General features: G+C 41.9%; 1 protein-coding gene across 1 annotated transcript in view; it reads right to left on the reverse strand.

Annotated features, from left to right (window-relative positions):
• The window catches only part of ATG5 (autophagy related 5), a 293272-nt gene that overhangs the window by 72314 nt on the left and 205689 nt on the right, over nt 1-15269 (reverse strand). The window contains exon 7 of the mRNA XM_073627015.1: nt 9740-9857. Within this exon, the coding sequence (XP_073483116.1) occupies nt 9740-9857 (118 nt within the window). The remainder of the gene's footprint in view (nt 1-9739; nt 9858-15269) is intronic.

Genomic DNA, 15269 nt, shown 5'->3' on the forward strand with positions numbered 1-15269 from the left:
TGTTTAAAACATTTTTTTTTTTTTTTTTTTACTTTTATTGCTGTCACAGGCAATGTAAACATCCCTTGTGACAGTAATAGGTGGTGACAGGTACTCTTTATGGAGGGATCGGAGGTCTAAAAGACCCCCGATCCCTCCTTTACACTTCAAAGTATTCAGATCGCCGAAAACGGCGATTCTGAATACTGTGTACTTTTTTAAATTCGGCGCCATTGGCAGCCGAGTAAACGGGAAGTGACGTCATGACGTCGCTTCCGCGTTTACAACGAGAAGGCTGGAACGAAGCCGCTCGCAGCTTCGTTCCAGCCCGCCCCCAGCCGCCGAAGGCAGCCGAATGGACACCGGGCCTCCCGATCGCACGGGAGGCCCGGTAACAGCGGCGGGAGGCGGCGGGAGGGGGGGGATGTCCCCTCCCGCTCCTCCGGTATAACAGCCGAGCGGCTTTTAGCCGCATCGGTTGTTATACACGGGTAGCCGATCGCCCGCTGTAAACAACGGTACCGGGATGATGCCTGCAGCTGCGGGCATCATCCCGGTATAACCCCGGAAAGCCGAGTACGCATATATGCGTACGGTCGGCAGGAAGGGGTTAAGGACATGGTTCCAGTAATCCATGTCCTTAGTCTGCTTGTCTTCAGCAAGCTTTCTCGTGCATCATCTTTAGAAGAGACTTCCTTCTGGGACGACAGCCATGCAGACCAATTTGATGCAGTGTGCGGCGTATGGTCTGAGCCCTGACAGGCTGACCCCCACCCCTTTAACCTCTGCAGCAATGCTGGCAGCACTCATACATCTATTTCCCAAAGACAACCTCTGGATATGACGCTGAGCACGTGCACTCAACTTCTTTGGTCGACCATGGCGAGGCCTGTTCTGAGTGGAACCTGTCCTGGTAAACCACTGGATGGTCTTGGCCATCGTGCTGCAGCTCAGTTTCAGGGTCTTGGCAATCTTCTTATAGCCTAGGCCATCTTTATGTAGAGCAACAATTCTTTTTTTCAGATTCTCAGAGAGTTCTTTGCCATAAGGTGCCATGTTGAACTTCCAGTGACCAGTATAAGAGAGTGAGAGAGACAACACCAAATTTAACACACCTGCTCCCCATTCACACCTGAGACCTTGTAACACTAACTAGTCACATGACACCGGGGAGGGAAAATGGCTAATTGGCCCCAATTTGGACATTTTCACTTAGGGTTGTACTCACTTTTGTTGCCAGCGTTTTAGACATTAATGGCTGTGTGTTGAGTTATTTTGAAGGGGCAGCAAATTGACACTGTTATACAAGCTGTACACTCACTACTTTACATTGTAGCAAATTGTCATTTCTTTGGCGTTGCCACATGAAAAGATATAATAAAATATTTACAAAAATGTGAGAGGTGTACTCACTTTTGTTAGATACTGTATATTATGTTACAAAACAACTAACCAAAGCACAGCTTCAACATAATATGGACCCAGATTAAACTTTTGACTAGAGTTTAGCAAAGTGGCTGCATAACAAAGTTCAATGAACTGTAGAGGCTGGATTAGGGAAACTAAAGCAAAAATGTACTTGTCCATAGCAACAAGGTTTTATTTTCTATTGAATGGAAAGATAAAACCCTGATTTGTTACTATGGATAATAGAGCACCATTTGTGCTCCAGTTTTCTTAACTGTTGTTACAGCAAATCAAACTTGTGGTCCCTGGACGTACGTTAACTACGGACACATTGAGGGGAATTTATAAGGACTGACGCAATCAGAATCTGGAGCAGGTGCGCATGGCAACCAACTGGCTTATATCTTTCACTTTCAAAGTTTGACTGAACAAGTAGAGGATAGAAGCTGAGTGGTTACTATGCAGAGCTGCTCTAGATTCTGGCTGCTCCAGTTTTAGTAAATTCTCCCAATTGTTCTGGCACAGTGCATTACGTCACAAATACAAAGCCAAAAGACCATCGGTGAAGATATAAAAAAAAGTAAATGATCACTCGCAAAAAATAAAAAAATGATCGCACACACACAAAAAAAAAGGAATACAACTATGCAACTCAACATTATCCTTCAATTAAGGAAGATGAGTGCTTGGCTGCAGCTTCAAGGATCCCAGCTACTTTGTTTACATCTGGTGTAACTGAGCCTGCTGAGTGTTTGATTGCATCAGCATTGGAATGATCTTTAGATTTCTATGAGCTGTTCCCAAGCTAATGTAAAGGTAGCCAATAACAATCTGAGAAGTATTCAACTACTGTACTACATTCTTATTTAGTTTTAGGCCTCATGCACACAGGGAGTTTTCAAAGCCTCTTTTAGCAGCGTCAGACGTTTTATTTTGCAGCTTAAAAACACCTCTCCATTTTATTCTATGTGTCCATGCACACACAGGCTTTTAGGAGCAGTAAGTGGCATAGGCGGTTTAAAGTTGTAAAAAAAACCCAGGGCCAACGCGTTTTGAGGACCGGCGTTAGAGCTGTAAAAATGCCTGACGCTGGTAAAAGCTGCTAAACATGGCTTAACACTGGATACAGCCGTGTTAAGCCTTGTCAAGCCTTCTTTTTTTATGTCAAAATCAACTGTTTCCTTATGAGAACCTACTGTTTTGAAGATGATCCGATTTGCGATGCTGCTTGTGCGCTGAGGATCTTGAAGGGGAACCCTTGCCAAAATGGAGAAAAAACTAGCTAGGGTCCCCCCTCCTTCGGTCTGGTATGGGTTTTAAGGGGAATATCCATGCCAAAAAAATTGCGTGGGGTTCCCTCCAAAATCCATACCAGATCCTTATCCTGGACCCCCCCTCCTGGACCATACCAGGCAATATGCTCTCAACATTGGGGGTGGGTGCTTTGGGGCAGGGGGTCCTGCTCCCCCCACACCAAATCCCCCTGTCCCCATGTGGGGACAAGGGCCTCTTATCTACAACCCTGGCCAATGGTTGTCGAGGTCTGTGGGCGGGGGGCTTATCGCAATCTGGAAGCAACAAGGGGGTCCCCAGATCCTGGCTCTCCCACTGTAGGGTCTCTTCACCGCTGTATTCTCCCTCTGTTCCTCCTCCGATGTTCTCTCAACACTCTATCACGCTGTAATGCTGGGTCCGCCGTGTGCCATTACTTATATAGCCATGGGGCCGGCGACGTAATCTGGAGGCCACGCTTCTAGTGACGTTACCACCCCATCAAGCACTGGGCAATGACATCACAAGGAGGCATGGCCCCGCCCCATGGCTATATAAGTAATGGCACACGGCAGAACCAGCGTTACAGCGGGAGAGAGTGTTGGGAGAACATCAGAGGAAGAACAGAGGGAGAAGACAGCGGCGAGAGGAGACCTGGCAGAGGGAGAACACAGTGGCGAGAGGAGACCTGGCAGAGGGAGAAGACAGCAGCGAGAGGAGACTCTGCAGCAGGAGAAGACAGCAGAAAGAAGAGAACCGGCGGCGAGAGAAGATAGCGGAGCGAGGAGAACTGGTGGCGGGAGCAGACAGCGGAGCGAGGAGAACCGGCGGCGGGAGAAGACAGCGGAGAGAGGAGAACCAGTGGCAGAGAGAGAAGAAATCGGAAAGGAGAAGAGACTCCGGAGCTGCCTAATAAATTACTTTATCAAAAACCTGTGTACTGTTTTTATTTTTGACACTTTTTTTGGGTGAATGGGTAGGGGCACAATGTACCCGATACTTATTCACATAGGGTGGGGGTCCAGGATCTGGGGTTCTTCCAAATTCCGATAAGCCCCATGCCCACAGACCCCCCCCCCTTTCCTGGCCTGCCGGGCTGCATGCTCAGATAAGGGTCTGGTATGGATTTTGGAGGGAACCCCATACCAATTGTTTTAGCGTGGGGACTCCCCTTAAAATTAATACCGGACCGAAGGGTCTGGTATGCTCTTGGGGGGACCCAATGTCAGGTTTTTTTTTCATTTTGGCGAGGGTTCCCCTTCAAGATCCTCAGCGCACAAGCCGCACCGCAAGCCGGATCATCATGATTCGACTTGTGGTGCGACTTCTATTCAAATAAAATGGGCTCTCATAGGGAACCACTGATTTTGAGCAGAGAAACGCTGCTAAAAGCTAGCGTGGCTAAACGTGCATTAATGCCAATGCGAAAAGCTAATAAAAGCACATTTTAGAGACGTTTTTTCCTGGCGTTGGTAGTGGCTTTGCAGCTCGTTTTTTCTAACGCCCTGTGTGCATGAGGTCTAAGTTTTAGGGATGACAAGAGGGGAAGGACTGTTGTCTAATAGCTTGAGTTTACATTTAACGTAACATCTAAAGTAGAACTGAAAGCAAACCTTTTTTTTGTCATAAAATAAGGGAGATTTATAAGGGAGATTTATGCCATTCAGTTTTTTTTTTTCATGCCACCTGTGTCCATTTGGGGAGATTTGCCTTCACTTCTTGTCCCATAGCCAAAACAGGAAGTGAGCAGAAATACCTGCAAAACAAAGTATAACTATGGGCATATTTTTATTTATTTATTTATTTATTTATTTTTGGACAGAGTAGAGATGGATTAGGACACCTGTTAGGTTTTTAATTTCTATCTTTGCCTCTGTTAGAGAGATTCACCCTCCCTATTTGTCTTGTTTACCGTTATCATCAGAAGTGAAAGTAAAAGAAAATCTTTTCATTTGCAGGGATTTCAGTTAAATTCCTGTTTTTACTATGGAAAAGGAAGTGAAAGTAAATCTCTCCAACTGACAAGGGTTAAAAAAAAATCTCCCTTACTCTATTCAAAATGAAAAAAAAAATATTTGCCTATAGCTCTACTTTAAGGAAATCTTGCTGAGAGGCTGGGCCAGCTGTTCAGGCTTCTGGACAGATTTCAGAGCCTGGACCAGGTTTTATGACATCAGCTGACAGCAGACTCTAGCCCGCTGTCGCCTGAAAATGGGACACGAGTGGCACATGAGTGCAGAACTAACTGAACTCCTGTGATCCATAAGAGAAGTATAGCCAAAAAAGTTTTGGCTATAACTCTCCTTTAAAGTGTCTCTAAACTAAAAATGGTTTTGCTTTTTGTTTTCTGTAGAGTAAGTAAGATTTAAGGAAGAAATTGGGTAGCACCTGGAAATAGACATCAGACAATTGAAGGAAAAGTAAGTATTGCAGACTTTAGTTATGCTTTATACCCCAACTCTATTTATTGTATGGGTGTCGCAAGGCCAGAAAGTAAGGGGAAAATCTCTCCAATGGGGTCACAGACAAAGCAAAACCTGACAAACTTTAACTCTCCGCTACTTTAAGCAAAAAAAAAAAAAAAACGGATTGAGGAAAGCTGTTAACATTCAATTAAAGTGGGAGTAAACGCCCATGCATGAATTTTACCTAAAGGTAAGCCTATAATAAGGAAGGCTTTGTTTTTAGGTAAGTTTCACACAATGCATACTAGCACATTGTGACCCTGCCTTTCAGGTTTAAAAAAAAAAACCCAAAAAACACACCCAGTGGTTTATTACTGCTTTAAGGTATGCTATATAAAAAGGGGATTTCTGATCCATTTCATCAAGATGAGAAAGTTATCATCTTGCTAAAATATTTTTACTCTTACCTAGGCTACTTTCACACTGAGGTGCTTCACAGGCGTTTTAGCGCTAAAAATAGTGCCTGTAAAGCGCCTCTCCTGTCACTCCAGTGTGAAAGCCTGAGTGCTTTCACACAGGAGCGGTGCGCTTGCGGGACGTTAAAAAAAGTCCTGCAAGCAGCATCTTTGGGGAGCTTTAGGAGCTGAGTATACATCGTTCCTAAAGCACCCCTGCCCATTGAAATCAATGGGCAGCACCGCCGAAGCGCCTGCAAAGCGATTCGACAGCGGCAATACATGGGCGCTATTAACCCCCTCATCGGCCGATAGTGGGGGTTAAAAGCGCCCCACTAGCAGCCGAAAATGATGGGTAAAATGATGGTAAAGCGTTGCTAAAAATAGTGGCACTTTACCGCCGACGCCCCCACCCCCACCGCTTCAGTATGAAAGTGCCCTTAGAATAGCAACAATCCCTAATTAGTAACAGAAAAGTTCAACAACGCTCCAAAATGTTTATGTTCATTAAAAATGGTGTGTTAACCCCTTTCTGAATAATGAAAAAACAAATTTAAAAATTTCAACAAAAAGGGCTTTTATCCATGCAGAAAATATATCTCATGTAAAACTGCACAGACCAGTAATATAATGCGGAGGGTAGGATGTTCACCATTGATGAATTTATTACATGTAACACATCACATGTGGTTTACCTGTTATGGTGCCCATGTGGTATATATTATGTGGGGAGAACTAAAAGACTCCTTAAGGTTCGTATAGCAGAGCATGTTGCTAATATTAAAAAAGTTTTTAAAAAACATAGCGTTTCCCTCCATTTTAGATAGAAACATAACAGGGACCCCACACTGCTCCAGTTTTCTAGGATAGTGTCAAGGCTGGGCTCAGCACTTCCTTCTCTGTGCTGGCCGCTCAGCTGTCGGCTAATTGCCAGCTCCTATCTCTCCACAGTTTCTCAGCTGTTGATGATATCCTACTCGTCAGTCCTACCTACTTAAGCCGTCCAGTCCAGAGGATCTCTGCCTTCACCTTGGTCAACATCACAGAAACTATCTCCTGCGATCCTGTTCAAGACTTGCTTTGCTGACATCCCTTCTGGCTCCAGATCCTGCTTGCTGTTCCACTACATTGAACCCTGACTTCTGGCTTGGCTGACTATCCATTCCGGTTACTGAAGTTTGGCTATGTTTTGACTAAGTTTGTTCTTTTTACTTTTATTATTAAACAAGTGAGATTTAACTGTACTTCTGTCTCGGCCTGATTTCATGGTTTCTGACAGATAGACTATGTGTACCCATCATCATGGAGGGACTCAAACCGAGTAAGAGATCTATCCCAAAGGGAAACCAAATTGATTTTTTTTTATGAAAAAGTTTGACCCCTGAGGAGTTAAATATAGAGCTAGACATAAATTGCTTTATTAGCAATTATTAATATGGGCATCAGGAATATGTATCCATCATGAGATTGGAGGTCTGCTAAGTTCCAATTTTTTGGATTTTAGGATTTATTAATTTATGTATATTTGTATATATTTTTTAGTTCCAACTTGCTATATATAGATAGATGTATTTTTATATAATTTTTATATTTTATATTTATATATTCTGTTATTATTAAGGTATTGTTATGTTATATGGACAAGTGCACCCATTTATGTGAAGTTCCTGTAATGGTAGCTAGTGAGGGTTTCATTTTGAATGATTTTTGGTGATATTTCATTATATTACTAAAGCTCTTTCTGGCCCGAGATGTCTGCTGTATGGTGTTAACTGTGCATATCATGGTCACGGGGACATGTTGAGAGCACCTGCACTGTAGAAAAGTCATCACCACATGGGGGTATATATAAGCCGTGAAGCCAAGCCCAGGACGAATCAACATTGGAGTTATTGTTTGTAGTTTGTCGTGTGGATTTTTCCTTTCTGAATAATGCCTGCTAATTCTCAGATCAGTTGGGGCATTGTTGTGCTGAATTTGTAAATTTTTCAAAGAACATGGCAATCTTACCAAAGCTCATTAAAAATGTTTTTTTTCAATTAGATTTGATCCTTACCTATAAATACTAATATATTGCAACCAATATAGTATCTATATAGCAAATAGTTTTCTGCAATCATGCGCTATATGCCTTTTGTTTATTTTTCTCCAAAACCATTTTGACCCAAACAAGGTAACACATGAGAGATTAAACAAAAACAAAACAAAAGAGGGGTTCTGCTTGCCAAGAAATTAAAGGAGGTGATAATATTTAGATCTTCAAACAGAAAGGATAATAAAAGCCTTCTTTCATCTGTCAAAGTGAAATACCTTACCTGTTCTAAATCTTCAAAGAGAAGTCTATAATAGCTGCCTTTTCATACACATGAAGCTGCAGGTACCCTGTGTCTGTGTTTTACTTGTCCCTTGCTCCACCCCTATAGCCTGTCAATTATTGACACGAAAAGTCCATGTTGATCCCCGGCACAGTGCTTTCTTCTATGCAGTTTCTATGTTTTGTAAGCTTTAGATTCTTAAGTGTCTGTGGTTTCCCTTATGTCAGACCTCAGGCAGGTGTCTTCACAGACACTCATTACCTCCTCTCAAAAAGTGAACATGCTATGATATAAAGTGATACTCTGACAATGTAAACACTTTTGAAGAGTCTCTTTTTTGTCCCATAGATACTGACAGAACCTTGGTCTTTGATGATTTTAGCAGAGGAACCCTGAACTTCCAAATAAGCTTGCCATACTACCTAGTAATATTAAAATCTGAACATCTTGTAATAGCTGCAGGTCCCCTTTCATCACATAGCTCCTGCTACAATGCTACATTTACTGATTCTTTTCTTTTTAAAGATAAATGATGAGTCTTGAACAAACTGTTTAGAAAAATAGTTTAAAGTGGAACTTCACCCAAAAAGGGAAGTTCTGCCTCAAGACAGTCCCCCCTTCTGCCATATTTGGCATGTCATTTTTTTTTTTGCCTGGGGGGGTACCTAGTTTTGACAAGTACCCCTTCCAACTTCTGCTCAGATTGCCTAGGAGATCCAAGAGGAAGTTCTACCACCCCCAACCCCCTCCCTGCAGTCTCTAGGTCCCAGAAGACTGCAAGACCATTCACAAAAGCACATCGCAGTTCACGCATGTGCAGTGGACAGCCAGCCATGAAGCCAAAAGCAGCATAGCCGGCTGCCCACAATTAGGATGCTGGCGGCGAGAACACAAAGGCCAGTGAAGAAGTAGCCCAGGTGAGTACAGGGCTGGATACCTGGACAGGCAAGTGTCCTTTTATTAAAAGTCAGTAGCTACAGGATGTGTAGCTGCTGACATCCCTCCCCCCCCCACCCCCCAGAGTGCACAACCACTTTAAGCTTGCTGTAATCTAATTTCTAATGTAAAAGTGTTTAAAACTCTTCTTAAGTATCCATAGTTTATACTTGTTTAACCCTGAAGTCTAGATGCCCATGCCAAATTTGGCAGCATTAGCATGATTTGGTGACCTTGACTATAACTCTGTGACTAATTTCCATATCTAAATAATTTTGTTTGTACATTTAAGGACATAAAAACCCTGCTTTTGTTTTTTCCATTTAATACTGTCATTTTTTCTGACAATTACAATATTAAACATGGGCACACCGAGGAAGCCAAGGCAAGAGTTTAGTGGTAGACCTTTATTTCCTTGATTTATGAGTACTGAAACACCTATGAATAATCTACACTTTCCAAGGTTACAAGCCTCCAGCCTTCATGTGGTCACAATTTTATACAGTGATCACATAATAACGAACCACTTTTATTGGTTTTTAATCCTAAAGTTTGGTTCACACTAGCCCGTAAAATGCAGAGTTTTACCATGGGCAGCTGTCAGCGTGAGCTCCGGCAGGGAATGCTGCAATGTGCGTTGTAACGTATCGCACAGCTTACTTTTTTTTTCAAACAGAGTGGTGTGTTGCTCTGCAATGAGGCAACATGTGGTGCCATCCAGTGCACTGCAGAAATTTCCACATGGCACCACACCACACATCACACCAGCATTATACTGTGAATGGGCCACATTGAAAACAATGGTTATCTATGTGCCCTAGCAATTACCTGCATTTAGCCAGTGTGAAAAAACGCTGGTCACTGCACAAAATGTGAATTAGCCCTAAATTCTGTAGGAAAAGTTTTATAATTTTTTTGGCAATTTGTCACATTCAAGAAAACAGACAGGAATATTTCGTTAAACTTGTACCTTCAGGGGGCAGAGCTGCAGGGTAAACTTCCTTTATCAAATCTCCAAGTGTGTTTGGATTACCATCATTGGCAACAGGTCGAAATAATTTTTGTACAAAAGGACGGTCATTGTTGGCCTGCAAGTTAGAAAAACAAAGAAATGGTAGTCAACATAAAAAAAAAACACAGTATGACCTGATTCTTATACTGTGACACTTTACAGCTAACAGTACCTGCAATAAACTCTGCCAGTAATAGTTGAAGCATTTGTATTGAATTCAAGAATGAGTAAAAATTTGCGGAAACAACAATTTGTGACTACAGGCGGACCCTAGTTACAAACATCCGACTTACAAACGATTCCTACTTACAAACGGAGGGAGACAACAGGAAGTGAGAGGAAATCTACCCCTAGGAAGGGAAATTCACTCCTGTAAGAGTTATTATGAGAAAAAGGTACCTCCACTGATGCTTTATCACCAAGGCTTGTTTCCACAACAACCCAGCATTTTCAAAATCTAATTGTCATTGGGACAGAAAGTGAGGTGATATCTTCTGATTAGGGGCACAGACAGCAAAACAAATGTTACAGGGGTGTTAACCTTTCCCTATTCTATCCAAACAGCTTAATTTTTTTTGGCTGAAGCTACACTTAAAAAATGTACCTGTTCTGACTTACAGATTCAACTTAAGAACAAACCTACAGACCCTATCTTGTTTGTAACCTGGGGACCGCCTGTAATAGTTTTTATGTATATCCTATTCGCCATATTCACGTTATATAGTTGAAGGATGTACACTTCAAATGAAAAACAAAAAATAGAGGAGAAAGGTTGAAATGCACAATAGCAGTAAAAAGTGGATATAAATACAGAGATATACACGTGTTCTTTCCACAAAAACCTTTGTATGCACAGAATAACTCTATGTAATGCCCAAACCATATATTGAAGAGAAACAGAATTATATGTTATATGCAAAAATAAAGTTAGTATACCTAAGACCAAAATGTTTTCCCCCCATTTGGGATAGCGTATGGGAGGGTTATACCATTTTTTTGCCATCTGTGTCTCATTAGGGAGATTTCCCTTTACTACATGGCCTGTAGACTCAACCGAAAGTTAGAGGATATCTTTCTAATCTGAGGAAAATCCCCTCTTAACACAGCTATCAAGGGAAAAAATGTCCCCATTGGAAAATCTCTCCTTTATTACTATGCTGGTGGCAACACAAAATTCTGAATTTACCCTCACTTTCATTCTTGGTGATCAAGATAATTAGAAAAAGTGAGTCTAATATCACGTACACACGATCAGGATTTTGGTCGGAAAAAGATATGATGGCTTTTCCGACGGGATTCCGCTCAAGCTTGCCTTGCATACACACGGTCACACAAAAGTTCGCTGAACTTTCGACCGTCAAGAAGGCGGTGACATACAACACTACTACGAGCCAAGAAAATGAAGTTCAATGCTTCCAAGCATGCGTCGAATTGTTTCCGAGCATGTGTAGGAATTTTGCGCGTTGGAATTGCTACAGACGATTGCATTGGATGGGAACTTTTTCCGACTGAAAAATTGAGAACATGCTCTCAATCTTTTGCTGGCTGGAATTCAGCCAGCAAAAGTCCGATGGAGCATACACACCGTCGCATTTTCCGACCAAAAGCTCTCATCAGTCTTTTGCTGGCCGAATTTCCGATCGTGTGTACGCGGCATAACAGGGACAACCCACCACTCTGAAAAATATTACCTTTAGTTATACTTAAAGACACTTAAAGTGCTATACCTTGATTATGATATAATTTTACTTTACACTAGAACAGAAATACATAATGCCCCCCCCCCCAACTCTATATGTTAAGACCCTGTTCACACTTGAGCAACGTTGCCACATCATGGTTTTCACACTTTTGGAGCAGTACTATTCATTTTGAATGGGCCTCTCTATGCATTAAAACGCACCAAAGAAGCTTGTGTACCAAATTTTGGCACAGAGTGTTCTTAACCCACATTTTGCCATGATTCGGGTTGCCATTAAGAATAAATGGCATTCAAATGCATGTTTTACTGTGATTTGTGGAAAATGAAAATGCTGCAATCTCAAATAGCCAACTTTGAACAGGGCCTAACTTGTATTTATTCTCTTCATTTTTTTTCTGTGTAACATACAACATGCTATCTAGGCTGAGTGAGCTTTTTTCTTTTTTTTTTAAAAAAGGGGTATATTTAAGAAACATTGAATGTGACATTCACTAAAAAATGCACCGCAGGTGTATATTCCTGATGTATGTGTTTTAAATTACATCAACTGATTCGCTAGATGAATTCAAGGTCAGATTGACCTACACAAACGTAAAAATAAAACATGACAAAAAATTCTAAGTGGGACCTTCAGGTGCAAGTACTGTTAACGCAAATATCGCTGTTAAAATATTACATTTTATAAAAAATTAATCTAAACCATATGAGAGCTGATTCTTTGACATTAGCATGGACTTTCTTTATATAAGAACCTCCATGTCTGCCTATTATATAGCAAATGTAAAATATTTGACTATATATACATATACACATACACAGGTCAATCAATACAAAAATGGGGAGCCATTGAAGCAAGGGTCCACTTTCCAGGAGGATATAGGGTGTACGTATCTACAAGTGTACAGATATATTGTTATGATATGGAACAACAATAGGAAAATGTTTGGTCCATCACAACCATTTACCTATGACTACTGTACATCTGTTAAACACTCACTCTGGGTTAAGGCTTATTACACCTCGCCTACTCTATTCACAGCTTAAAAAATACATTTACCTTGGAGTTCCACTTTACAGAGATAACAGAAAACTATTATACGTTACAACAGTTCTAAGACCCAACTTTGTATGCATATATGACTGAACTATTGTTGCAAAGTGGTCAGACCTATGTGGTGGTCAGAGCTATGTAAATCATTCCTTTATGTGCCAGTGGCCAACTCTGTACTTAGAACCACTGTTTTACAATATATAAATCTCAAAATATACAGCCAAATATTCCAAATTGCAAACCAATTGTTCGAGTTGTCCGTGACCAATGCAGTATATGAATACCATGGGTTCTATTAAAAAGAACTAAAGGGTGTAATGAGAATGCATATCTACCAAGGATATGGTGGGCTGACCTAATGAAAGTAATGACACATACCTACTTTCTGTTTTAAGAAGGAGTTGCTGTGTTTTCAAATAGATGGTAAGAGAATCATTTTTTTGCACTTTAAAATTAAGATACAAACATCATTACTTTAAGCGGAGTTCCACCCAAAAGTGAAACTTCCGCTTATCTGATTCCTCCCCCCTCTGGTGCCACATTTGGCACCTTTCGGGAGGGAGGGAGAAAAGGATACCTGTCTTTGACAGGTATCCTGTTCCCACTTCCAGAAGCCACAGCCGCGGCTGTTGATGTCACGGCTTCGCTCCCTCCTTCTCCCTCCCCTGCCACCGGGCCAGTAGGAGAGAGGAGAGGAGCGGAGCCTCGCCCACGTGCAGTAGGGTTCCTGGCGTGAAGCCGTAAGGCTACACTGCCGCGTTCCCTTCCCGCAATGGTGGCGGCAGCACCCGACAGCTGATGGAAACATCAGCTGCAGTGCTGACATCGCTGGACTCCAGGACGGTTAAGTGTCCTATTATTAAAAGCCAGCAGCTGCAGTATGTGTAGCTGCTGGCTTTTAATTTTTGCAGAGGTGGGCGGACCTCCTCTTTAAGTCCAGTAAGAACAATAATGGCAGCAAAGCGAGGAAAAAGCAATCCACCCAACATTCCAAGAACTCATCCTACTTACTCCGGGACTTTGCTGTTAGTTGTTTTCTCTGATTTACCATTATATAAAATTTATAAAGATAACAAAAAATGCAACAGTTTGCCAAACTGGCGATTTTAGGAAGGTTATAGATAGTTATAGCTATTGGTTTTAAAAGATATCCTTTGCAAGCCCCCTAATTACATGGTTTGTTAGAGAGAGTGTAAGTAAACATCAATAGTCCTGTAAGGATTGTAATGGAGAACAGAATATATATAGCATAATAAACAGGCAAAGTATAATTTCAAGGTGCTAGTTGTAGCTGTAAACCAAATAACAGATTCCAAGAACTAATCAAAATGTTCCTATCTGATACATTTTTAGGAGAAACAGAAATGAATTTGCTCAAAGAAAATGCCTTATGAATAACATTCAATCTAAAATTGACTTGTGTTTTCTAAAAAGATAAAACCAAACGGTAGAAAAGTATGTTTTATTTGTGCACTTATTTCTTAACTTCTATCAATTGTGGATCCACTCAGCCTCATCTTCCTGCTCCTGGGAGGGTGATGAACATTTTATTTTAATACCAATTTGAGATTCGCTTTTTTTTTTTTTTTTTTTAAGTTAACCGGTTCCCGACCAGCCGCCGCAGTTTTACTGCGGCAGAATGGCACGGGTGGGCGAACGACCCATTTCCTATTGCACATGCCTGGGAGTAACATCCCAACTCTGACCCCTTTTCTATTGTACATGCCTGGGCATAACATCCCAACTGGGACCCCTTTCCTATTGTACATGCCTGGGCATAACATCCCAACTGGTACCCCTTTCCTATTGTACATGCCTGAGCATAACATCCCAACTGGGACCCCTTTCCTATTGTACATGCCTGGGCGTAACATCCCAACTGGTACCCCTTTCCTATTGTACATGCCTGGGCGTAACATCCCAACTGGTACCCCTTTCCTATTGTACATGCCTGAGCGTAACATCCCAACTGGGACCCCTTTCCTATTGTACATGCCTGGGAGTAACAACCCTTTAGTATCACTATGAAGTGTCTATAGTCTTCCAGGCAAAACCCAAAACCAAACAGTAACACATGACACAGTTACTGACACTGTTCTAGATATATCACGTATCCAAGTTTTAAAACTATTTTCCGATACAAAGTTGCTCATCTTGAAGCAGAAATTCAATTTTGTTTATGAACAAACAATTCTCCTTCTTCCCCTTCCAGGCCAAAAATATACAGATTGCAAGGTGTTCAGCAAACTTCCTTTGCATTATCCTACTGCTATCTGGTGTCTTGCAGAGCTTTAGTTGGCCATTTCACCACACTTATTGAACTGGGAGTGGGAGGTTCTACATTTGTTAAAGTCGTGTGATCAGTCTCAGTACTATCAAAAATAAAAATAAAAAAACACACACACACAGCACCACTGGTACCCTCATATGTATCTTTTTTCTCTGGGCCAATATACCATCAAAGATTGAATTAAAGTGGAGTTCCACCCAAAAATGGAATTTCCACTTTTTGGATCCCCCCCCCCCCTCCGGTGTCACATTTGGCACCTTTCAGGGGGGAGGAGGGAGCAGATGCCTGTCTAATACAGGTATTTGCTCCCACTTCCTGGCACAGATCACCGCGGTGATTGCGGTGACCTACGCCACTTCCGCCGCCTCCCCCGTCCTCCCCCGCTGTATTCTGTGACACACAGAATACAGCAGGGACCTGTGAGGACGCGCAGCGCGGCTCGTGC

Source organism: Aquarana catesbeiana, linkage group LG04 (genome assembly GCF_042186555.1).
Source record: "Aquarana catesbeiana isolate 2022-GZ linkage group LG04, ASM4218655v1, whole genome shotgun sequence".
NCBI classification, from domain to species: Eukaryota; Metazoa; Chordata; class Amphibia; order Anura; family Ranidae; genus Aquarana; species Aquarana catesbeiana.